Source organism: Salmo trutta, chromosome 9 (genome assembly GCF_901001165.1).
Source record: "Salmo trutta chromosome 9, fSalTru1.1, whole genome shotgun sequence".
In the NCBI taxonomy this organism is placed as follows: domain Eukaryota; kingdom Metazoa; phylum Chordata; class Actinopteri; order Salmoniformes; family Salmonidae; genus Salmo; species Salmo trutta.
The window spans coordinates 41,743,935-41,771,181 of NC_042965.1; the positions used below are offsets into that span (position 1 = coordinate 41,743,935).

The window sequence follows — 27,247 nt, forward strand, 5'->3', positions numbered from 1 at the left end:
TGACAATAAATTTCACATGCTGTTGTGCAAATGGAATAGACAACAGGTGGAAATAATAGGAAATTAGCAAGACACCCCCAATAAAGGAGTGGTTCTGCAGGTGGGGACCACAGACCACTTCTCAGTTCCTATGCTTCCTGGCTGATGTTTTGGTCACTTTTGAATGCTGGTGGTGCTTTCACTCTAGTGGTAGCATGAGACGGAGTCTACAACCCACACAAGTGGCTCAGGTAGTGCAGCTCATCCAGGATGGCACATCAATGCGAGCTGTGGCAAGAAGGTTTGCTGTGTCTGTCAGCGTAGTGCCCAGAGCATAGAGGTGCTACCAGGAGACAGGCAAGCACATCAGGAGACGTGGAGGAGGCCGTAGGAGGGCAACAACCCAGCAGCAGGACCGCTACCTCCGCCTTTGTGCAAGGAGGAGCAGCAGAAGCACTGCCAGAGCCCTGCAAAATGACCTCCAGCAGGCCACAAATGTGCATGTGTCTGCTCAAACGGTCAGAAACAGACTCCATGAGGGTGGTATGAGGGCCCGACGTCCACAGGTGGGGGTTGTGCTTACAGCCCAACACCGTGCAGGACGTTTGGCATTTGCCAGAGAACACCAAGATTGGCAAATTCGCCACTGGCGCCCTGTGCTCTTCACAGATGAAAGCAGGTTCACACTGAGCACATGACAGACGTGACAGAGTCTGGAGACGCCGTGGAGAACGTTCTGCTGTCTGCAACATCCTCCTGCATGACCGGTTTGGTGGTGGGTCATGGTGTGGGGTGGCATTTCTTTGGGGGGGCCGCACAGCCCTCCATGTGCTCGCCAGAGGTAGCCTGACTGCCATTAGGTACCGAGATGAGATCCTCAGACCCCTTGTGAGACCATATGCTGGTGCGGTTGGCCCTGGGTTCCTCCTAATGCAAGACAATGCTAGACCTCATGTGGCTGGAGTGTGTCAGCAGTTCCTGCAAGAGGAAGGCATTGATGCTATGAACTGGCCCGCCCGTTCCCCAGACCTGAATCCAATTGAGCACATCTGGGACATCATGTCTCGCTCCATCCACCAACGCCACGTTGCACCACAGACTGTCCAGGAGTTGGCGGATGCTTTAGTCCAGGTCTGGGAGGAGATCCCTCAGGAGACCATCCACCACCTCATCTCGAGCATGCCGAAGAGTTGTAGGGAGGTCATACAGGCATGTGGAGGCCACACACACTACTGAGCCTCATTTTGACTTGTTTTACATCAAAGTTGGATCAGCCTGTAGTGTGGTTTTCCACTTTAATTTTGAGTGTGACTCCAAATCCAGACCTCCATGGGTTGATCAATTGGATTTCCATTGATTCTTTTTGTGTGATTTTGTTGTCAGCACGTTCAACTATGTAAAGAAAAAAGTATTTAATAAGATTATTTCTTTCATTCAGATCTAGGATGTGTTGTTTAAGTGTTCCCTTTATTTTTTTGAGCAATATACTTATATTCCCCATTTTTGCTTCGTTTCGTTATTTATTTCTCAATTCTAACAATATTCTTTATTTATTGCTTGCAGGGAACTGGGGGTGATGGTTGGAGCGGGGCAGACGCAGACAACTGGATAGCAAGTTGGTGTTTTGAGCCGTTCTGCTTCTGTCAGAGCCGTGGGCCGCTCTCCCAATTAGATTCCCACCAGCCTTCTGTGATGCTCGTGTTTATGTGTAGGTGTGCATACATATAATTATTATTTGTACTTTATGAATTTTATTATAGTTTTTTTTTCTGTTAGCATTTTATTATTATATATATGTATATTTTAAGTTGGTGTAGATTATTATTTTGGGGTATGAACGTTTGTGTAGACATGTATGCGTATACTTGTGTGTGTATGTATGTGTATATGTGTATGCATGTATGTATGTATGTATGTATGTATGTATGTATGTATGTATGTATGTATGTATGTATGTATGTATGTATGTATGTATGTATGTATGTATGTACGTACGTACGTACGTGCGTGCGTGTGTGCGTGTGTGTGTGTATATATATGTGTATGTATATATATATATATATATATATATATATATATATATATGTATGTATATTTTTTTGTGTATATATATATATATATAGAATTATTAATATTATATTTTATATATATATATATATATTTTTTTTTAAATGGGGGGTACTGTTTAACTTAGCAAAATCCTTGTTCTGATCTCCTAACCGACAATATGTAATTGTACTGCTGTCTATGTCGGTTGCTGATGGTTTATGTTTAGACCGGCATTGCTTAGCAATATAATCTTGTGATGCTACATCTTGCTTATCTCAGGGATTGACCCAAGATGACGCTTAAGTGTGCAATATGTTTAAGTTGCAACTTATTCTGTTTAGGTTTATTAGATGCTAATTGAACACTTTATTCGCGGGAGCGTCCTCAGTTCATAAGTTAGTAGAAGTTCTAGGATAGTGAGAGGTGAACGTATAGTTGGGATTTTATTTTTGGATTACCTTTTGTTCGAGGTAGCACTGTTTTCTCTCCTATTTGTGTATGCCTGTTAAAAGTAGGTTGAGGGGGAGTAAATGTTGGGGAAAGTTGGGGGACAGGGTTGAGAGTAAAGGTGCTTGCCATGGGAGAGGGGGTCGGTTGGATACTGCTCAGGTGTAGGTGCTGATCATGATGGTTTGGTGCGCTTTCTAACTTTTTTATTGAGTTACATGTTATGCAGGTCACCATAGGAACTACAAACGAGAGAAGGGCGAGGCCTACATTTCCTTCCTGGAATGTCAAGGGTTTAAACGAACCAATTAAGAGAGGCAAGGTCCTAGCCCACTTGAAAGCACTCTCGTCTGATATTATATTTTTGCAAGAAACCCATCTGTAAAACAATTCTCATAGCAGACTTAAATGTAGGTGGGTGGGGCAAAATGAGAGGCCAAAATGAGAGGCACAGCGATTCTGGTACGGAAAGGAATTCCCTTTCTACGTAAAACCACTATTGCGGATAGAGGGTCGTTATGTGGTCGTAATAGGAGAGATCCACTCTACTTCTGTAACTCTACTGAATATCTATGGGCCAAACGTTGATAAACCCTCTTTTTTCAAAAGAGTCCTTGCCCTGATTCCAAATATCTCCCATACTAACCTGGTCTAGTACACCTTAACTGTGTACTAGACCAATATTTGGATAGATCCTCTACCCGGTGTACCCCTACCTCCTATTCAAGCGAATTCTTGAATACCTACATAAAACATTCTAACTTATTTGTTATATGGAGGATCTCTAACCCTACGGGTAGGGAATACTCCTTTTACTCTTTTGGTTGATGTGAAATTACTCTCCTATACCTGTAATGTGAGGTATCATGATATTATAATCTCTGACCGCAGTCCACTCACCTTCTCCCTGAGATTGGGTGACATCGTACCAAACGAGAGGTTCTGGAGGTTGAATCCTCAGCTCCTCACAGAACCAACATTTTGTAAACATCTTAAAGACCAAATACATTTTTCTTTGATACCAACGACAACACAGAGACTTCCCGCATTATTGTTGGAAACACTGAAGGCTTATTTCAGAGGCTGTATCATCTCCTTTCAGGCTGCCAGGAGTAGGCAAAACAGAGAAAAATGTGTAGAATTGGAGGGACAAATTCACTTACTGGATAGGGACAATGCTAGCCATCCATCTATGGAGAAACAAAAAAATGCCCATTTTAAAATGTAATATAATTAGATTCTCTCATTTCCAATGGCTAAATCTTTTCTCTTTGCCAAGCAAAAATATGTTGAGTTTGGTGGCAAACCACACAAATTACTCTACAGACAACTTTGAAAAGATGTGAGTGACCGAATGAGTCACGAAGTTAAATCTACATCTGGGGAATTACTCTCTTCCCCAAAGACATCAATGACAGATTCCGTCAGTTTTATGAGACTCTATATACATCTAAAGCGGATCCTAACGCCTTAATTATGCACAACTTTTTGGAGGACTGTAATCTCCCTGTCCTAAACCAGGAAGATTCCAACTTCCCGAATAAGGAAATGTCTCTTGGAGAAATTCGAGAAACATTTAAATCTCTAAAGAGTGGCAAGACCCCAGGCCCAGATGGATACCCTGGTGAATTCTATAAAACATTCAGCAACATGCTCTCTCCCTACCTGCACAAAATGTTGGTTCAGGCCAATGTGGATGGAGCTCTTCCACCTACTTTGGATGAGGCATGCATTACAGTTATACATAAGAAGGGTAAAGATCCAGAAGAGTTAGGGTCATATAGACCAATATCTCTCCTTAATACAGACCAAAAGATTTTAGCAAAAACTCTGGCTAACAGGCTTAGCACTTTAATGGGCAAATTGGTCCATTCGGACCCGACCAGCTTTATCCCTAACAGAAACTCATTCTTCAATCTCAGGCGCCTCTTCAACATCATGTATGCTCAGAGGTTACCTAACGTGAACCTTGCTGTTATATTTCTTGACGCCGAAAAGGCCTTTGACCAAGTTGAGTTGTCCAATCTATTCAAGGTCCTACAGAAATGTAATATTGGAGATGGGTTCATAAATTGGATCCAGCTTTTATATAGGAACCCCTGTGCGACAATACTCACTAACCAATCATTGTCGCCCCGATTGAACATTTATAGAGGGACAAGGCAGGGTTGTGCGCTGTCACCTATGCTCTTTGCTCTAATTATTGAACCTCTCGCTCAGGCGATCAGATCTCATGCAGCAATACACGGCTATAATACTAAAGATACTCTAATTAAGATTTCCCTATACGCAGATGACATGCTCCTCTATGTAACAGAACCCCAAGCTAGTATTCCAGCTATTTTTGATGTGATTAATTTGTTTGGTACCTTCTCGGGATACAGAATAAATTGGAACAAGAGCGAATTAATGCCCATACGGTTGCAAAACACCTCTTGGTTAGAACATCTTCCAGTTTAGTTTTCTTCAGAAAAATGTACCTACCTAGGAATTGTAGTTACCAAACAATACTCCTCACTATTTAAAGAGAATTTCCCCTCTCTGATGCAAAAACTCAAGGCAAACATACAATTTTGGAAAACTCTCCCAATTTCTCTGCTCGGAAGAATTAATGCCAATAATATGGTCTTCCTCCCACAACTGCTCTACCTATACCAGAACATCCCAGTATTCATACCTAAGTCCTTTCATAAACATCTGGACTCAATTATGAATCCATTCATCTGGGATTATAAAACACACAGGGTAGGTAAAAAAACACCTCTGTAAATCCATGATGGATGGAGGATTGTCTCTCCTAAATGTTATATTTTACTATTGGGCCGCTAACCTCCACGCTGTTACGTTTTAGCTGGATGACACACTTCCGTCATCCAGCTGGCTTAGTATGGAGCGTGAGGAGTGTCAGCCCTTCTCTATTGGCGCTGTGATTTTGTCGCCTGTCAATCTGGAGATGTCACTTTATAATAACAATCCTATTATACATAGTACAGTCAATCTGGAAGCAAATTAAAGTCCACTTTGATCTTAGACCAATATCATTCATGCTCCCTGTTGCGAGGAATCCCTCCTTTGCCCCCTCTCACCTTGATAACACCTTTGAGCGATGGGGAGAGCAAGTGATAAATACCATAAGGGCTCTATATATAGAAGGGACCTTTGCCTCCTTTGAGTTGCTGAGGGAAATTTATAATCTTCCCAGAAGTAACTTTTTCAGATACCTATAGATTAGAGACTACGTTAGAAAACACCTCCCGACATTTGGGAAGGCTAAACCTTCCATGTTTGACGGATGCATAAAAATATGCCCCACCTCAGACAAACTGATATCTCGTATATATGACGCTTTTCAATCTGTTAGCGCACCCTCTACTGATGCCATTAAGGCAAAATGGGAGGAAGAACTAGGGACTGACATTTCGGTGGCAGACTGGGAAGATAGCTTGGAGTATATCCACACCTGCTCCATTAACTCCAGACATCGTCTCATACAATTCAAGGTATTGCACAGATAACACTATTCCAAAACTAAACTGCATAGGATATTTCCTGATACATCCCCTATGTGTGATAAATGTTAGGCTGAGCAGGGTACACTACTCCACTGCTTTGCCCTATGCTCTAACTTGTATGGTTATAGGTGTGGAATTTTTAGGATCCTCTCTGAAGTTTTGGAGACTTCAATAGACCCAGACCCGCTTCTGATAATCCTGGGACTGTATGATTCCCTAAATGGATTAATCAACCCCCAAAACAACTAATCTCTTACAGTCTCATTTCGGCAAAAAACATATATCTTGTTGTTTTGGAAAAGGAGGGAAGCTCCCTCTACCAAATTATGGCTCAGCGAATTGGCAAACACTGTACACTTAGAAAGCATTAGATATATTCTGAACAATAAATTATCAACATTTGATCAAATCTGGCATCCTTTCCTCTCTTACTTGGACCAGTCGGTGCTGTGAATTTGTACGTTTTACCACACTCTCAATTGTAATATTTTAATCTACCTTTGGGCAGCATGTGCTTGCCCCAGCACTCAAGCAGTTGGGGGGGATGACATCTACCCTTTTTCTTTCTCCCTGTCCTTGTGCTGTATGTCTTGTTTTACCCTTATTTATCTAGGCAAGTCAGTTAAGAACAAGTTTTTATTTTCAATGACATCCTAGGAACAGTGGGTTAACTGCCTTGTTCAGGGGCAGAACAACATGTGTACCTTGTCAGCTTGGGGATTCGATCTTGCAACCTTTCAGTTACTAGTCCAACACTCTAACCACTAGGCTACGCTGCATGGTCCCATGGTGTTTATACTTGCGTACTATTGTTTGTACAGATGAACGTGGTACCTTCAGGCGTTTGTAAATTGCTCCCAAGGATGAACCAGACTTTAGGAGGTCTACAATTTATTTTCTGAGGTATTGGCAGATTTCTTTCGATTTTCCCATGATGTCAAGCAAAGGGACACTGAGTTTGAAGGTAGGCCTTGAAATACATCCACAGGTACACCTCCAATTGACTCAAACTATGTCAATTAGCCTATCAGCCATGACATCATTTTCTGTAATTTTCCAAGCTGTTTAACGGCACAGTCAACTTAGTGTATGTAAACTTCTGGCCCACTGGAATTGTGATACAGTGAATTATAAGTGAAATAATCTGTCTGTAAACAATTGTTGGAAAAATTACTTATGTCATGCACAAAGTAGATGTCCTAACCGACTTGCCAAAACTATAGTTTGTTAACAAGAAATTTGTGGAGTGGTTGAAAAACAAGTTTTAATGACTCCAACCTAAGTGTATGTAAAGTTTCAACTGTATGTAGCAACATCTGAGATGGTGTTTTTTTTACATTGGATAAAAGTAGAGACTCAGAGCTAGAAAATGTTGTATCACACATTGCAGTTGAGGAACAATGGAAAAGTAATTATGCTTTTTACTTGCCTAGTTAAATAAAGGTAAAAATAACGCTCAGGAAGGAGACATGTTCTGTCTCCTAGAGATGAATGTACTTTGGTGCGAAAAGTGCCAATCAATCCCAGAACAACGGCAAAGGATATTGTGAAGATGCTGGAGGAAACAGGTACAAAATAAACTATATCCACAGTAAAATGAGTCCTATATCAACATAACCTGAAAGGCCGCTCAGCAAGGAGGAAGCCACTGCTCCAAAACCGCCGTAAAAAAGCCAGACTGCTGTTTGCAACTTCACATGGGAACAAAGATTGTACTTTTGGAGGAATGTCCTCTGCTCTGATGAAACAAAAATAGAACTGTTTGGCCATAATGACCATTGTTATGTTTGGAGGAAAAAGAGGGAGCCTTGCAAGCCAAAGAACACCATCCCAACTGTGAAATACGGGGGTGGCAGCATCATGCTGTGGGGGTGCTTTACTGCAGGAGGGACTGGTGCACTTCACAACATAGATGGCATCATGAGGTAGGAAAGTGATGTGGATATATTGAAGCAACATCTGAAGACATCAGTCAGGAAGTTAAAGCTTGGTCGCAAATGGGTCTTCCAAATGAACAATGACCCCAAACATACTTCCAAAGTTGTTGAAAAATGGCTTAAGGACAACAAAGTCAAGGTATTGGAGTGTCCATCACAAAGCCCTGACCTCAATCCTATGGAAAATTTGTGGGCAGAACTGAAAAAGCGTGTGTGAGCAAGGAGGCCTACAAACCTGACTCAGTTACACCAGCTCTGTCAGGAGGAATGGGCCAAAATTCACCCAACTTATTGTGGAAAGCTTGTGGAAGGCTACTCGAAACGTTTGACTCAAGTTAAACAATTTAAAGGCAATGCTACCAAATACTAATTGAGTGCATATAAACCTCTGACCCACTGGGAAAGCTGAAATAAATCATTCTCTCTACTATTATTCTGACATTTCACATTCTTAAAATAAGTGGTGTTCCTAACTGACCTAAGACAGGGCATTTTTACTAGGATTAAATGTCAGGAATTATGAAAAACTGAGTTTAAATGTATTTGGCTAAGGTGTATGTAAACTTCCAACTTCAACTGTTGGACCGAAACGAGCCGGTCAGTCACACATAATCTAACCTGACCTTATCAGGAGGTAACTTTTGTTTCAAAGCTCAACAAGACATAGAGGGTATTCGCGGTCTTGCCGTTACCACCAGGTCTACATCTTACCAAATTGCAGGCGTCACAAACACTATGAATATTTGTTTTCATTTGATCCACCTCTACAACGCTACCCCACTGATCACCCCTTTCAGCAGCACCCTGCTCCGATGAGCAATGCACACCACAGGTTGAGCCCGGGAACCACATGACTCGAAGCACACACTTTGTCTGGGAGGCAGAAAGACAACGTTTTATATAACAATTCCACTTCAAAAAATGTTTACAGATGTAACCATTCCCCAGCCCGACAATGTATGGGTCAGCCAAAAAAGCAGGAATTCACTATTTCCTAACATCTCACTCCTACCATCTCTGGTTGGATTCTCAAGGCAAACGTTGGACGTCTCCACTACACCTGTCGCCGCAAGTAGGCCTACTTTACCCTGGACTGGCTCAACCTCGTTCACCACTGTCGTCGGACATTTCAAGATCATCAAGGTTCTCAAGAGAGCATGAAGAGCTATAAGTCATATGACTTGGTTTCTCATCAGGAGATGTAGGTATGTACACCTCGAACGAAGGTGTAGACTCAGGAGACAAATTTTTGATATTAAGAGCGTTATTGAGTTGCACCCCCGATTGACACCAGAACAGCCTCAATTCGTCGGGGCTTGGACTCTACAAGGTGTCGAAAGCGTTTCACAGGAATGTTGACTCCAACTTGACACAGTTGTGTTGGCTGGATGTCCTTCGGGTGGTGGGCCATTCTGGATACACACAGGAACTTGTTGAGCATGGAAAACTCAGCAGCTTTACAGTTCTTGACACACTCAAACCGGTGCGCCTGGAACCTACTACCATACCCCGTTCAAAGGCACTTAAATCTTTTGTCTTGCCCATTCACCCTCTGAATGGCACACACACATAATCCATGTCTCAATTGTCTCAAGGCTTAAAAATCCTTCTTTAACCTGTCTCCTCCCCTTCACCTACACTGACTGAAGTGGATTTAACAGGTGAAATCAATAAGAGATCATAGCTTTCACCTGGATTCACCTGCTCAGTCTATGTCCTGGAAAGAAGATGTGTTCCGAATGTTTTGAACACTCCATGTATATTTATATTACGAACTCTGGCATTCCTCTTTCTGATATTTCTTAATTTATTTATTTTTACTTTTTGGATTATGTGTGTATTGTTTAGTATTGCTAGGTATTACTGCACCGTTGGAGCTAGAGTCACAAGCATTTTTCTACACCTGCGATAACATCAGCAAATCTGTGTATGCGACCAAAAAACGTTTAGTTGATTTGATTTTTGATTTTGCATTAACCTGAGGCTGGTAACCCGTAACGACATCGCTGGGGAATGATCTCTTTTTGACAAACAAACAAGTACACACCCAGACAAAGAAAAACAAATATTGTTACAAAAGTTATTATGGAGAGAGAAAGAGAGAGACTTTTTGAGAAAAAGAAAGAAGCATTGGGGGATAATGCAGCATTTGATTAAAGACAGAAAAGAGAGGGGAGAGAGAGAGCGAGCGAGAGCGCGAAAGAGAATTATTTAGGGAAAGAAATAAAGATTTGGGTATAAGACAGCATTTGATTGACAACATAATAGAGAGGGGGAGAGAGAGAAAGAGAGAGAGAGATCATTATTGAGGGAAAGAAAGAAAGACCCCTCCTGTCTCAACCTCCAGTATTTATGCTGCAGTAGTTAATGTGTCAGGGGGCTAGGGTCAGTCTGTCACATCTGGAGTATTTCTCTTGTCTTTTCCGGTGTCCTGTGTGAATTTAAATATGCTCTCTCTAATTCTCTCTTTCTCTTTCTTTCTTTCTCTCTCTCGGAGGACCTGAGCCCTAGGACCATGCCTCAGGACTACCTGGCTTGATGACTCCCTGCTGTCCCCAGTTCACCTGGCCGTGCTGCTGCTCCAGTTCCAACTGTTCTGCCTGCAGCTATGGAACCCTGACCTGTTCACCGGACGTGCTACCTGTCCCAGACCTGTTGTCCCAGACCTGCTGGAACCCTGACCTATTCACCGGACGTGCTACCTGTCCCAGACCTGCTGTTTTCAACTCTCTAGAGACAGCAGGAGCGGTAGAGATACTCTCAAAGATCGGCTATGAAAAAGCCAACTGACACTTACTCTTGTGTTACTGATTTGTTGCACCCTCGACAACTACTATGATTATTATTACTTGACCCTGCTGGTCATTTATGAACATTTGAACATCTAGGCCATGTGCTGTTATAATCTCCACCCGGCACAGCCAGAAGAGGACTGGCCACCCCTCATAGCCTGGTTCTTCTCTAGATTTCTTCCTAGGTTTTGGCCTTTCTAGGGAGTTTTTCCTAGCCACCGTGCTTCTACACCTGCATTGCTTGCTGTTTGGGGTTTTAGGCTGGGTTTCTGTACAGCACTTTGAGATATCAGCTGATGTAAGAAGGGCTATATAAATACATTTGATTTGATTTGAAATTTGATTTTATAAGACAACATTTCATTGAAGACAGAAAGAGAGGGAAGGGAAATAAAGACAGGCTATGTGTATTATGATTGCTGAAAAATGTATTGCCTCTTTGAGAACATTAATGTTTGATGTATCTGAACCTCTATGGTATTGTATATTGATATAAAGAAGGTCAAGGCACCTAATGTAATTGTCAAATCTTGCCACTAGATAGGGCCATTATTGCACTTGATGGAAATCAATACACTCCAACAACACTGCTGCTAAGGTAAAGAAAGATACACTCAGGTCCAACATTTTTGGCACCCTTGATAAAGATGAGCACAAAAGACTGAATCAAATAAATAATACAAATACTGAGCTATATTGTATATTGTATGCTATTTTTTATATAGTTATAGTATTTTATACTTATACAATTGTTCAAAGAAAGATATTTTGTTCAACAAGTATTTCTTGAACTGCACTGTTGGTTAAGGGCTTGTTGTATTCGGCGCATGTGACAAATAAAGTTTGATTTAAATTAATATATATATTATTCCCCCAAAAATTGCATACAATATAGTTCAGTATTTTTTATATTTTATTTTATACAATATTTGTTGCTCATCTTTATCAGGGTGACCAATAATTATGGACATGACTGTACATCCAGCCAGGCTGTATAGGTAAATATTACTAATGAGAAGAGAGCCTGGAGACACTTCTGAATTGAAAGATGCAGCATAATGAACTGGAAGGGAAGTGGAAAAAAAAACACTATCCACACCGTTTACTTGGTTCCCCTTCTCTCTCTTTGACACAAGTTTTCTGTAAAAATAATCTGGTTATTCAGGATTAATTGGACATGGGATGCTCGGATTCTGAGTGTTTGTGTGTGTGTGTGTATGTGTGTGTGTGTGTGTGTGTGTGTGTATGTGTGGGTGTGTGTGTGTGTTTCAGTGAGTGCACTTCTTCAGAATTTGATGGAGCGTGTAAAAATAAACGTGATTTCCTCTTTATGATAGAACTCATTTTCCTCAGAGTCCACACATTCTAGAAGGAAAAAGGGAAGCCATTAAATTAAATTTAACATTACAGCCCTGCGGTATCCCTGTACATCCATGGCTGGGTGTCCACCACTCCAAATCAATCATGAAGTTTACAGATGACATGACAGTGGTAAGCCTGATTACCAACGACGACGAGACCGCCTACAGGGAGGAGGTTCAGAGTCCTGGCGGAGTGGTGCCAGGAAAAATATCCTCTCCCTCAACGTCAACAAAACAAAGGAGTTGATCGTGGGTTACAGGAGAGAGCAGAGAGAGCACGGCCCCATCCACATCCATGTGGTTGCAGTGGAGAGGGTCAAAAGCTTCAAGTTCCTTGAAGTGCCCATCACTGAGGACCTGACACCGTGGTGAAGAAGGCACAACAGCGCCATCAGGCCACTGAAGAAATTCGGTATGGCCCCTCACAAACTTCTATAGATGCACCATTGAGAGCATTCTGTCGGGCTACATCACCGCCTGGTACAGCAACTGCTCCACCCTCAACTGCATGGCTCTCCAGAGGGTGGTGCAGTCAGCCCTATGCATCACCGGGGACACGCTGCCTGCCCTCCAAGACATTTAGAGCACCCGGTGTCAAAGGAAGGCCAAGAAGATCATTAAGGACCTCAGCCACCCGAGCCACAGTCTGTTCACTCTGCAGACTGAGAAACAGCTTCTATCACCAGACTATCAGACTGTTGAACAGCCTCTATTACCAGGCCAACAAGACTGTTGAACACCTTCTGTCACCTGACTATCAGATTGTTCAACAGCTTCTATCACCAGGCCATCAGACAGTTGAACAGCTTCTAATACCAGACAATCAGACTGTTGAATAGCTTATATTACCAGGCCATCAGGCTGTTGAACAGCTTCTAATACCAGGCCATCAGACAGTTGAACAGCTTCTAATACCAGACCATCAGACTGTTGAACAGCTTCTATTACAAGACCATCGGACTGTTGAACAGCTTCTATTACCAGGCCAACAAGACTGTTGAACAGCTTCTATTTCCAGACCATCGGACTGTTGAACAGCTTCTATTACCAGGCCAACAAGACTGTTGAACAGCTTCTATTACCAGGCCAACAAGACTGTTGAACAGCCATCACTAGCCAGCTACCTGCCTGGTGTTCTGCCCTGCACCTTCAGACTAATGCCGCATGTATAGAGAGACATTGAAAATTGATCACTTCATATACTGTTTATATACTGTTGTTTACTCACTATGTATGTATATACTGTATTCTTCACATAACCCATCCTACTACTACCTACTACTGTACATACCATTTTCTTTCCCAAATGATATACAGTTTATACACACCACATACAGTATTTATAATTTATCAATATGACATTTCTTTATTTCTTGTATTGTATTTGCTAGACATTCTGCACGTTTGGAGCTAGTAACATAAGCATTTCACTGCACCTGCTGCAACACCGGCAAATATATGTAATCAACCAATACAATTTGATTTGATTTAATGACATGCCTATTTCCTTTAATAATGTACATGTGTTTCCTCATATGCCCCTCCTCATCATCCTCCTCCTCTTCCTCCTTGTCCTTCTACTCCTCTTCCTCTTCCTCCTCCTCTTCTTCAATGTGTGTGAGCGACACTCATCCCTCCAGCAGAAATAGCTGACGAGCGTCTGACTGTAAAGTATCTGACTATAAAGTAACTGACTATAAAGCATCTGACTGTAAAGTATCTGACTGTAAAGTGTCTGCCTATAAAGTAACCAACTATAAAGTATCTGTAAAGTAACTGACTATAAAGTAACTGACTGTAAAGTATCTGACTGTAAAGTATCTGACTGTAAAGTATTTGACTGTAAAGTATTTTTCTGTAAAGTAACTGACTATAAAGTATCTTGAAATTTCCTGGATTGACTGATCTTCATGTCCTAATGATGACTATAAAGTAACTGACTATAAAGTATCTGACGATAAAGTTTCTGACTGTAAAGTTTCTGATTATAAAATACACTATACAGTACCAGTCAGAAGATTGGACACACCTACTCATTCAAGGGCTTTTCTTTATTTTTACTATGTTCTACTTTCAAAGTTCTTGAAATTTCCTGGATTGACTGATCTTCATGTCCTAATGATGGGCTGTCATTTCTGTTTGCTTATTTGAGCTGTTCTTGCCATAATATGGACTTGGTCTTTTACCAAATAGGGCCATCTTCTGTATAACACCCCTACCTTGTCACAACATAATTAATTGGCTCAAACGCCAATCAGTTGAAGGAAAGAAATTAACTTTTCACAAGGCACACTTTTTTTTATTTTTTTTATTTTTTAATCATTTTAGCAGACGCTCTTATCCAGAGCGACTTACAGTAGTGAATGCATACATTTCAATCTTTTTCTTTCTTTCTTTCTTTTTTTTCACACACCTGTTAATTGAAATGCATTCTAGGTGATTACTTCATCAAGCTGGTTGAGAGAATGCCAAGAGGGTGCAAAGCTGTCATCAAGGCAAAGGGTGGCTACTTTGAAGATGGCTACCTTGATATCTTCACTATTATTCTACAATGTAGTCAAAATAAAGAAAAACCCTTGAATGAGTAGGTGTGTCCAAACTTTTGACTGGTACTGTATATACAAAAGTATGTGGACACCCCTTCAAATTAGTGGAATTGGCTATTTCAGCCACACCTGTTGCTGACAGGTGTATAAAATTGAGCACACTGCCAAGCAATCTCCATAGACAAACATTGTCAGTAAAAGGCCTTACTGAAGAGCTCAGTGACTTTCAACATGGCACCATCATAGGATGCCACCTTTCCAACAAGTCAGTTTGTCAAATTTCTGCCCTGCTAGAGCTGCCCTGGTCAACTGAAAGTGCTGTTATTGTGAAGTGGAAACATTTAGGAGCAATAACAGCTCAGCCGTGAAGTGGTAGGCCACACAAGCGCACAGAATGTGACCGCCGAGTGCTGAAGCGTTTAGCTTGTAAAAATCGTCTGTCCTCGGTTGCAACACTCACTATCGAGTTCGGAACTGCCTCTGGAAGCAACGTCAACACAATAACTATTCGTCGGGAGCTTCATGAAATGGGTTTCCATGGCTGAGCAGCATCACACAAGCCTAAGATCACCATGCGCAATGCCAAGCGTCGGCTGGAGTGGTGTAAAGCTGGAAGCCATTGAACTCTGTAGCAGTAGAAACGCATTCTCTGGAGTGATGAATCACGCTTTACCATCTGTCATTCCAATGGATGAATCTCGGTTTCATGGATGCCAGGAGAACGCTACCTGCCCGAATGCATAGTGCCAACTGTAAAATTTGGCGGAGGAGGAATAATGGTCTGAGGGTGTTTTCATGGTTCGAGCTAGGCCCCTTAGTTCCAGTGAAGGGAACTGTTTGGTGAAGGCCCTTTCCTGTTTCCGCTTGACAATGCCCCCATACACAATGCGAGCTCTATAAAGAAATGGTTTGTCGAGGTCAGTGTGGAGGAACTTGACTGGCCTGCACAGAGCCCTGACCTCAACCCCATTGAACACATTTGGAATGAGTTGGAACGCTGACTGCCAGCCAGGCCTAATCCCCCAACATCAGTGCCTGACATCACAAATGCTCTTGTGGCTAAATGGAAGCAAGTCCCTGCAGCAATGTTCCAGCATCTTGTGGAAAGCCTTTCCAGAACACTGAACACTGTTTTAGCAGCAGAGGGGGGACCAACTCCGTATTAATGCCCATGATTTTGGAATGAGATGTTCGACGAGCATTTTGGTCATGTAGTGTACATGACTGTAAAGTGTCTGACTATAAAGTGACTGTTATTCTGACGTAGTGTGGATAAGTATTTTGCTCACCCCATACATTGTGTTTCTCATCTCTCCCAAAGGAGGTGTATGAAAACTCCCACATGCCATAGCCTGGAGTTCTTTGGACCTTGCGGGCGCTGCAGGATTTCAGTGCTTCACGGCGTAGTGTGTTACCAATTGTTTTCTTGGTGACTATGGTCCCAGCTGCCTTGAGATCATTGACAAGATCCTCCCGTGTAGTTCTGGGCTGATTCCTCACTGTTCTCATGATCATTGCAACTCCACGAGGTGAGATCTTACATGGAGCCCCAGGCCGAGGGATATTGGGATATTGATAGTTCTTTTGTGTTTCTTCCATTTGTGAATAATCGCACCAAATGTTGTCACGTTCTCACCAAGCTGCTTGGCGATGGTCTTGTAGCCCATTCCAGCCTTGTGTAGGTCTACAATCTTGTCCCTGACATCCTTGGAGAGCTCTTTGGTCTTGGCCATGGTGGAGCGTTTGGAATCTGATTGATTGATTGCTTCTGTGGACAGGTGTCTTTTTTATAGGTAACAAGCTGCGGTTAGGAGCACTCCCTCAGCTCGCTACCTGTATAAAAGACACCTGGGTGCCAGAAATCTTTCTGATTAAGAGGAGGTCAAATACTTATTTCCCTCATTAAAATGCAAATCAATTTATAACATTTTTGACATGCGTTTTTCTGGATATTTTTGTTGTTATTCTGTCTCTCACTGTTCAAATAAACCTACCATTAAAATTATAGACTGATCATTTCTTTATCAGTGGGCAAACGTACAAAATCAGCAGGGGATCAAATACTTTTTTCCCCCACTGTACTTCCACATAATCATAGTGAAGGTCTGACTAATGCTGTTCCTCTCAAATTAGCCCTGTACAGCTGCTTCATTGTAAGTTGGTGTTGACGCAAGATGCGGCAATGTCGACATACTGACGCGGTTGATACTATGGAATGCCGTGTGATCTGTGATGATTTGCTCTCAAAGTTTATGAAGGCGGACGGTATGGTTTGCCAACACTAGATTGACAATGGCCAGTTCCTGTTCATGGGTGAACAGACGTCATCTTCCTCCCTCAGGAGGTCGTCTTGCAGTTCTGTAGAAAATGCAAGAATAGGATGTCATTGGTTAGGTTTATTTATTTTTTTACACACTGTACTGTTACTGTACACAGTAACGTCAAAACTGTATTACATGTACTTCACAGCACTATACCTATTTTTTTTGTTCACTGAGGAGCATAGACATAATATTGTAGGACTACATTGTATTGTACTGTGATGCAGAATGATGTGCAACAATTACATAGGTACAGTCTAGTGTAGAAAGGTGAAGACATACCTGTTCTCCAGTCTAAATGTCCATATTATGGATGGTACCGTGTAGCGACTCAGGTTGGGCTGGACCCTCTGCCCAGCCTCCCTCATCGTAAGGCCATGAATTATGACTTGGTCTACCAAAGTGGCCCTAATGTCGTCGGAAATATGTCTCCGTCTATTGCCTGGTCCCCTTTGGCCTCTGCCTCTCACTGCCTCCATGTTTGCAAAGTTCTCACAAAAGAGGTGATCTTACCTGAGGTCTATTTGTAGCGCTGAGGCTCAGACTAATTGGTGTTCAATTACTGTAGAAGTGTTTTCATGTGTGTGTGTGGGTGTTGCCAAATTCAGGTATGTTTTGCATTTCGAATAGAAGTGTTTTCCAAATGATTGCAAGAGACTTCAATTTTGTTCAAAGTGTCTAATGTAAGAAACAGTGTGTAGTGTTTTGAAAGTGTTTTGCAGAATTGTAAACAAATTGCTAAGCAGAAAATGTGTTTGTACTTTTGGTGCCTTTGTTTAAGGCATGGATACAAAAGTTACATTTTTGATGCTTTTGTCTGAGCATTCACTTTCAGTGTGTAAGCAATCGGCAAAAACAGTAATACAATTGTTCGTTCTGCTAGTAAGGTGCTAGGGGTAAAGCAGACAGATGAGGTTAGTTATGACATAAGAGCCTTTCCAAAAGCCCACAAGGTAATGATGGAGCCCAGACATCCTCTTTACCAGAAGTTTGAGCTACACCCCTCAGGGAAAATGAGGCCAAACGATCATTTATCCCAGCGGCAGTAAGGCTCCTGAATGTTTAAAACCACCAGTAGGACCAGATGATCATTACAGTTTTTCACACACACACACACACACACACACACACACACACACACACACACACACACACACACACACACACACACACACACACACACACACACACACACACACTACCAGATCCTCTGTGTTAACCTCTACCACCAGTTCTATAAATCAGTTCTATTAAACAGTTCTATTAATCAGTTATATTACAGTTTTCCCAATTGTTTACACACTAAAATCACCCAAACCCAAATCCCAAACCCAAATCCCTAAACCAAGTCTGCAAAATTGCAAGCACAATTCCTGCTTTACAATCAGTTTTCAATTCTATGTCACACTTTTTGCAAAACATTACATACAGTTCTCTACATAAGGCACAACATTCAAAATTACAATATTTTTAGTCCCTTTGGAAGGCAACACCAATCACAATGCCAAGCTCTATATACTAGTTGGCAACACCCGCTCCTCACAGGTGTAAACACTAGTTGCTAAATTGTTCACTTAGAAATCAGAGCTTTAGCACTATAAAAGGCCACAGATGAGCTCTCCTGTTTTGGAGGAAAATGGAAGAAAATGGTGAAGCAAGAGCTAGAGGTGAAGGAGTGAGACGAGGACAAAGGACAGTTGTCTCAGATGAGATCAGGGCCACATTGGTTGACCATGTGTTCAACCATGGATTGAGTGTGAGGGAGGCTGGGCAGAGAGTTCAGCTCAACCTGAGCTGCTACACGGTTACATCTATCATCCGTACATTTAGAAATGACAACCGGTAAGTTACCTACCATCTACACTATTTTATTACATTTTTTTATTTCACCTTTATTTAACCAGGTAGGCAAGTTGAGAGCAAGTTCTCATTTACAACTGCGACCTGGCCAAGATAAAGCAAAGCAGTTCGACACATACAACAACACAGAGTTACACATGGAGTAAAACAAATATACAGTCAATAATACAGTAGGAAAATAAGTCTATATACAATGTGAGCAAATGAGGTGAGATAAGGGAGGTAAAGGCAAAAAAGGCCATGGTGGCAAAGTAAATACAATATAGCAAGTAAAACACTGGAATGGTAGATTTGACAGTAGATGAGTGTGCAAAGTAGAAATTCTGGGGTGCAAAGGAGCAAAATAAATAAATAAATACAATAGGGGAAGCGGTAGTTGTTTGGGCTATTTATAGATGGGCTATGTACAGTGATCTGTGAGCTGCTCTGACAGCTGGTGCTTAAAGCTAGTGAGGGAGATAAGTGTTTCCAGTTTCAGAGATTTTTGTAGTTCTATGCTCTTTATGTTTTTATACTGCAGTCCGACATATCAGTAGGCCTATGTTACTCAGTGATTGTTGGCCAATGTTACGGTAATGTCATTTCATATTGAAAGAAAATAGATTATTTTAGCTTACTGTGACTAATCATATTTGGGTCTCCAGAACAGGAGACCACTTTTGTGAACATGGTGGTCGCAAACAATACCATTAGACTACGAGAAATCCAGAACCACATAATTGCAGACAAAACAATATTCAATAACATTCACCAGGTGGGATTGTCTACATTGAACCGTGTATTACAATTCAACCGAATTTGGCTGAAACCGGTCTACAGGGTGTCATTTGAGAAATACTCAGAGGGTTAAAGAACAGTTATATGACTATGTGCAAGTAAGTACTATACTGTGAATTTACTATCATATCAGCACTGTATAGATACATTACAGTACTGTAATCCAGTGTATTGTGCCTCACCATATTGACTGTTCAATGTCTATGTCACATATTGTCTTGTCTGTTTCAGAGAGTCTTGGAGCTGGATGCTGCTGCAATTCAGCACGTTTATATTTACATTGATGAGACTAGCTTCAACCTAGCCAGAAGAAGAGGACGGGGACTGAACATTATTGGTCACCGTGACACTGTGAATGTCCCTGGACAGCGTGGAGGGAATATCACCATGTGCGCAGCCGTTAGCCAGCAAGGCATCCTCCATCACCATGCCAACCTTGGTCCCTACAACACCGCCCTTCTCATCACATTCCTGGACACACTACATGGCATCCTCATTCCAGCCGAGCAGAGGGGTGGACCAGAGCAGCCCAGGTATGTTGTCTGGGACAACGTGAGTTTCCACCGGGCTGCTCTGTTCCGCAACTGGTTCATGGACCACCCACAATTTGTTATTCAATACCTCTCACCATATTCCCCATTCCTACACACAATTGAATAGTTTTTTTCGGCATGGCAATGGAAGGTGTATGACCACCATCCCCTCGCACGCATGCCTCTTCTCCAGGCAACGGAGGACGCACATGGTGAAGTTGATGTGGGGGCTTTTGTCGGCTGGATCCGTCACTCCAGAAGATTCTTTCCCCACTGTTAGCCAGGGAGAACATCACTTGTGATGTAGATGAGGTGCTGTGGCCTGACCAAAATAGGAGGCAGGATGCAGCCTAATGTCTTTTTTCTTACATTGTGTATGTTTTTTTGTGTTTTTTTTTTGTTTTTGATTTTGAAAGAATTAGCCACTTTCATTTTTTGTGTGCAGAAAACACTTTATCTTACTGAATGTTTTCCTGGTTTTCTCCTCTTGGGTATGGAAAGTGTTACATACAAATCACAAGCGTTCAAAAATGCTATATTATGGAAATAAATTACAATGTTTTTGTTACTGTAGTGCATTTGTGTGTTTATTTATGCATATTTGAGTAGGCATACAGTACTGTAACAATATTTTACAACTGTGTCACGTCCTGGCCAGTATAAGGTTAATTGGTATTGTAGTTTGGTCAGGACGTGGCAGAGGGTATTCGTTTTATGTGGTTCGGGGTGGTGTGTTTGTTTAAAGGGTGTTTGATTTAGTATTTCCGGGTTTTTGGTTGATGGTCTATGTTTATGTATTTCTATGTGTAGTCTAGTGAGTGTGTTTCTATGTTGTGTTAATTGGGGTGGACTTCCAATTGAAGGCAGCTGTTTGGTGTTGCCTTTGATTGGAAGTCCTATATTAGTTGGGTGTGTTTGTTTGTTTAATTGTGGGAGATTGTTCTGTGTGTGTAAGCCTTATGCTTTGCCAGACTGTTGGTTGTTCGTTCATTTTCTTGTTTTGTTATTTTGGTATTCATTTTGGAAGTTAAATAAACGTCAAGATGAGCCTGCACATACCTGCTGCGTTTTGGTACTCCTTAACCAACGACAACCGTGACAAACTGCCTACAGTGTAACACTGAAAATGCAAAATACATAAATGATGGGATATTCATAGTAGAGTTTCGTGTTGAGCACATCAGTGTGTTGGTTGGTAGACAGAGCTATTCATATGACGTGTGCTGCTACAAAAACCTATTGTAAAGAGAACAGTTTGAATGTAGTGTTCGCTTTTGCTAGAGATTTGTAGAGTTTTGTATTTAGAGTTTTGGGAAAATGGCCCAAAGATTCAGCAAACAGGGGTGTAAACAATTGTGGAAAACTAAACTTCCTACCTGTATTTATCCTCTGTATAAGACAGAGGACAAGCTTCCGTTATGTATGCACAGAGCCGCAACCAAACTTTATTGTGGGGAAGTTTATCTTATTGTGTGTTTCATTGACGGCACGTAATCAACATTTTATGGACTGTGAAATGAATTTTGTTAATCTAGATGACATGCTAGAAGGAGAACAGGATGAGTGAACCTCTTCGCTGGAAAGGAAGTCATGGCATGCTTGTTTTCCCATCCACCCCCTTCTCAAGATGTTTAAACACATATCTCCAAAGAAAAATACTATAAACTGTGTATTCTGACGTAGTGTTACGTTTTGTACTCCCCATATTTTGTTTCATCTCTCCCAAAGGAGGTGTGAAAACTCCCAGATGTCATAGCCTGGAGTTCTATGGAAAAACACACCTTGTAAATGTTGCAATAAATTCAAGTGTGTGTTAAAATGAAGTATGAAGCAATACTCCTACAGTCTGGCCCAGTTCCCATTTTGTGTGTGTGTGTTCCAGTATTCTTAGTTTTCTCTCAGTTCACAGATTTCTAATCACAAGGTGGCTGAGCTCTACTCTTGTTTGCTATAACTTCTTCTTTTGTTTGGCTGTACCTCTATTTGGTAAGGCTTTAGCTTTCACTGTAGCTTTCATTTCAGATGTATTTTTCTCGCCTACTCTCGCTCTCTCTCCCTCGCTTGCTCTCGCTCTCTGTCTCTATTGCTATAATAAACACCCCCCAAAAATGCCTTTCTTTGTGGAATAGGCTTCTGGAAATAGCCCCTAGTTGTAAAAAATTATGCAGCAATTGTAAACAGAAGTGTAGATAAAGATGGATTTTTTTTAGTTCTGGGGACTTCTATTTGGACTCTCAATGTCTGAATCAAAAACAAACACTTATCCGCATCCCAACATATTCCCTACATAGTGCACTTCTTTTAACCAGGACAAATAGGGTGCCAATTAGGATGCACTCTAAACCTGCACCAATAGCTGTAGCTAGGGACTACAACACCTTTTATAAATGTTAAACCCATAAACAGACCAGTCACTTTACAGTTCCTTAAATTTCATCTACTCAATGTTTCATGTGTACTCACATTTGTATTCTTCAAAATAGACAACAGCAGGGTATCAATTAACTACAATATTTTACCTTTTGAGTTTAGTCATTAAAGGTCTCATTTAATTCAAAAAGGAATTCAAGTTCACTCAAAATCTTGATTTGACAGTCATTAAAAAGATCAATGAAAATATATATTTATTAAATGCAAAGTTCACAAAAAGGTAGAAAATGTTTGATTGTCTCTAAGTTTAATTTAAAGATTGGTGTTTGAACCAGCTGCCAGTATGTTTTGACCCCTGACCTTTAACCCCTTGACTTATGACCTTAAAGCTATAGGGCACTCTCCTCAGCCCAGGCGTTGCTGAAACCTTACCATGCCTGGATAGGTATTTCACATATCAGCTAGCTAAACACATTATGTTATAGCTTTGTGATCTAAAGGCACCATTGGAAATGAGTCCCTGGTCTCAATGGGGCTCCCCTGATTAAATACATGTTAATAAAATAGTTGTTTTATTACTTTTGAAATCCCAGACTGTAGCTTTAAGGTTCCCATGTGGGGTCAAAGCTAATTTACTCTTTCTGGACTGTTATTTATCATTTTGTCACATAAAAAAAAAGATATAGTACATGAATGTGCCACTGAGAAACAACATGGTCTGCTGGGTAAAAACTGAAGACAGAAGAAACAACATGGTCTGCTGGGTAAAAACTGAAGACAGAAGGAAACAACATGGTCTGCTGGGTAAAAACTGAAGACAGAATAAACAACATGGTCTGCTGGGTAAAAACTGAAGACAGAATAAACAACATGGCACGCTGGATAAAAACCGAAGATGGAAGGAAACTGAAAAAGTGCGCTAGTGGAAGGAGGAATCACATTTTTCCATTCATTTTTTTTTTTTTTTTACTTCTCCCACCGCTGTCCCCCCCACACACTTGGAATGTCCTTTCATTGTTCTATGGACCAGGAGAAGGGGGGTGGAGGTGGTGGTGAGGGTGGAGGGATGGGGTCCAATTGGGACTTTAGGAATGCTTGGGCTTCACCTTCCTACAGCGTTTACCCTGCAAACACACAGATACACACAGACAGTGTTAGATCAGTTTGTGAACGTTAGGGCTGGATTTAATCCGAATTGCAGAAGTATTGCGGAAGATTAATGCTAGATTTAAATTTAAAAGGCAATGTTTTCTGGAGACCGCATTCACTGTAAACGTTGCATATGTAGGCTCAATCAGAAATGTTTTTTACATTTTTTTGGCAGATCGTCCACGATACGGATTAAATCCAACCCTTAGTCTTCAGGACAATTACACAACGTAAGAGTAACGTAACATGTTGCTAAAATATGTAGTCTAAGAGACAATTTACACTTGATCTGAATATGTGGTCAGAGGCTCCCTATAGATGGTGTGATGCAATTGCGCAGGTTCAGGAGGCACACAGAGGCCAAATTTAGCTCTGAATCCCCTTCGCCGTGCACCTCACAAATGCTGCAATAATGCAGAAGGCTCCCGATAGCTCCGCGTTGACACGATTGGTTGACATTAGGTGGGAGGCGGGAAGTACTGTATAAACACAAACTAACTTCCTTGACAACTTAATTCACAACAGCTCTGCGCTGCTCGGCGAAGCGCAATAGGTATGAATTCCCTGACTTCTGCAGAGGCCGTATCACTGTAAATGCTGTACGGCCAATGCAGACATCGAACTGAGCGTGGAGTCTAAGTGAGAGCAGCATACCTTGAAGTTGGTGTTGTGGCACATCTTGGTCAGCTTGTCCATGTGTTTAATCAGGTTAGTAACCCAGGCAGGGCCAGTAGGGGCACACAGCTTAAGTCCCTTTCTGGTGTGGAAGCTGTAACACAATACAAGCACTACATCAGAACAGACCGTCATCTATATACAACCATACCATCAGTTGAAGTTTTCACCACACTGCTAGTTAGGCCAATCCAATCCTCTCTGATCTCCAGGAAGACTTAGGATTGGACACTGGTGGCATTCCAGGACGACCACATTACAGTCGCTCTGTGTGGTTACATGCCATGTCATTGACCGTTCAGTCAGATATCAGATCGCTGTATCATCTGATGAGTCTAGCTGATATGTTAAAGACTTATCCAGGCATTGTGAAATCTGTCAGTTGACTGCAATGTGGTCAGCCTGGAGCGTGGCCTAAGTCTTTAAGCGAATACCTGAACTTCCGGTCTCTTAGTCAATAGGATACTCACATCATGGCGTCAATGGAGCAGCCTTGACCCCTAACCTGAGGCTGGTAACCCGTGACAACGCGTTGTGGGATCTCTTTTCTATTGACCTCCAGACAGCAGTCCATCGCCATCTGGCCCTGAGTCACTGAGAGGAGAGAATTTACTAAAACATTGAACTCTGTTAAACAGTCAAGCAGATAATTGCCTCAACAACAACTAATGTTATAAAGTTGTAGAGAATTAGTGATTGAGAACTAAGGAGACAGATTGAGGGATAGGAGACAGATGAAGGGATAGGAGAGGATTGTGTGTGCGCATGTGTGTGTGTGTGCTGCACTTGACTCTAAGGCCCTTCCATAGAAACACCCACATTTTGGACTGAAATAGCAAGGATAAAACATTGGACAGTGTGAATGGCCCTGTTTAGTGGGAAACAGGGTCATTGACACTGTCCAATGTTTTATCCTTGCTATTTCAGTCCAAAATGTGGGTGTTTCTATGGAAGGGCCTTAGAGTCAAGTGCAGCACACACACACACACACACACACACACGGAGAGAGAGAGAGAAATGGTTAAAGATGGAAAGAGAGAGGGGAGAGAGATAAAGAGACAGGAAGCAGAGGGATAGATTGCTTATCATATGTTAATGATGTGACACTAGTTATGATGTGACACTAGTTATGATGTAACACTAGGTAATGATGGATGCTGTCTGCCTGGGGATTCCCCCATGGAAGCATTTTCTATTGTTTGTTGTGTGTGTTAGTGTGTGTTTGTGTGTGTTTGTGTGCGTTCAGTGTTGGAAAAAGTACCCAATTGTCCTACCTGAGTAAAAGTAAAGATACCTTAATAGAAAATGACTCAAGTAAAAGTGAAAGTCACCTCGTAATATACTACTTGAGTAAAAGTATAAAAGTATTTTGTTTTTAAATATACTTAAGTATCAAAAATACATGTAATTGCTAAAATATACTTAAGTTTCAGAAGTAAAAGTATAAATCTTTTAAAATTCCTTATATTAAGAAAACCAGACAGCACGATTTTCTTGTTTTTTAAATGTACAGAATAGCAAGGGGGACACTACAACATCATCTACAAACAAAGCATGTGTGTTTAGTGAGTCTGTCAGATCAGAGGCAGTAGGGATGAGCATGGGTCTTCTCTTCATAAGTGTGTGAATAGGACCAGTTTCCTGTCCTGCTAAGCATTCAAAATGATACTTTTGGGTGTCATGGAAAATGTACGGAGTAAAAAGTACATTATTTCTTTAGGAATGTAGTGAACTAAAAATAAAAGTTGTCAAAATTAAAGTACAGATACCCAAAAAAACTATTTAAGTAATACTTGAAAGTATTTTTACTTAAGTACTTTACGCCACTGTGTGCATGTGTGTGTGTGTACCTGTGTGTATTAGTTTATCTGTGTACCTTGTCTTCCAGTAATGAACAGCATAAAAAGACATATCTGCATCCCATCATGATGATAAAGTAACCAACCTGTCCAGGAACAGAGAGGACTTACCCTGGTAGCAGACGCAGAGGAACAGAACAGAGAAGAGGATCTTGGCACTGTCCATGGTAGACACCATGATAGGTCACTGATAACCTGAGCTTTACGGAGGTGTCTGGACTAACACTGAGTGAAGATCTCTTCCAGAGAACAGAAGAGAAATGTGTGAAATGTAGATTATGTCTTTGTGAATCTCTGTAAAGGTTTCCTCGGTCTGTCTGTCTTCCCCTGATGTTAAGCTCTGCTGTGTGACAAGACTAGCTCTGCTCTGTGATGAGAACCTCTCTGTTACTCTGTGTTTATAGACTCCATTAAGTTTCACTTTTAGTCACACACCCCATGTGTGTGTGTGTGTGTGTGTGCGTGTGTGTGTGTGTTTGTGAGAGTGTGTGTGTGTGTGCAATCTAGCTTCAGGGCAATTCCCAAGATTTGATATGTAAATCTGTGCCTCTCCATTTAGTATAATCCATTACCTTACGTTAGGTTACATTATGAATATAATAGCAGCCGTACAATATAATACGAATTAGAGGACGTATAGTAATTATACATCTTACCTGGTCGTACAAAATCATACGAATCAGATGATGTAAACTGATCATACAACTTGGAGGTTTCATAGGTTTTTCTCTGAGACCAGGCTGCTTGTTGCGTTGTAACAACAAAGGAAATTTACGGGGAGAATTTATATTGATAGTTAGGAGAACTTCTCTGCACTACATTAACTGTCTGTAAAGTATCAATCTGTTAATACATCTAGATGTTCCGCTAGCGGAACGCCTCGCCAATATCCAATGATAGAGCGCGGCGCGAATTACAAACTCCTCAAAAATCAAAAAACTTCCATTTTTCAAACATATGACTATTTTACACCATTTTAAAGACAAGACTCTCCTTTATCTAACCACAATGTCCGATTTCAAAAAGGCTTTACAACGAAAGCAAAACATTAGATTATGTCAGGAGAGTACCCAGCCAGAA

General features: G+C 41.4%; 1 protein-coding gene across 1 annotated transcript; it reads right to left on the reverse strand.

Moving 5' to 3' along the window:
- Window positions 1–22,634: 22,634 nt before the first annotated feature.
- LOC115200583 (C-C motif chemokine 20) lies at window positions 22,635–26,551 on the reverse strand. Its single transcript, XM_029763752.1, has 4 exons — window positions 26,279–26,551; window positions 24,779–24,902; window positions 24,288–24,402; window positions 22,635–23,608 (listed from the first exon to the last, which is right to left on the reverse strand). Exons 1-4 carry the CDS (start codon window positions 26,343–26,345, stop codon window positions 23,570–23,572), a joined length of 345 nt encoding a protein of 114 aa, XP_029619612.1. The 5' UTR covers window positions 26,346–26,551; the 3' UTR covers window positions 22,635–23,569.
- Between the last annotated feature and the right edge of the window lie 696 nt (window positions 26,552–27,247).

What these genes read in the sequence shown, in the direction of transcription:
- LOC115200583 (XM_029763752.1), bottom strand. Translation starts at nt 26,345, where the DNA reads ATGGTGTCTACCATGGACAGTGCCAAGATCCTCTTCTCTGTTCTGTTC. An exon ending in TGCTCCATTGACGCCATGAT is followed by an intron (nt 24,403 to 24,778) that starts GTGAGTATCCTA and finishes ATTGTGTTACAG; the next exon opens with CTTCCACACCAGAAAGGGAC. An exon ending in GCCACAACACCAACTTCAAG is followed by an intron (nt 23,609 to 24,287) that starts GTATGCTGCTCT and finishes GTGTGTTTGCAG; the next exon opens with GGTAAACGCTGTAGGAAGGT.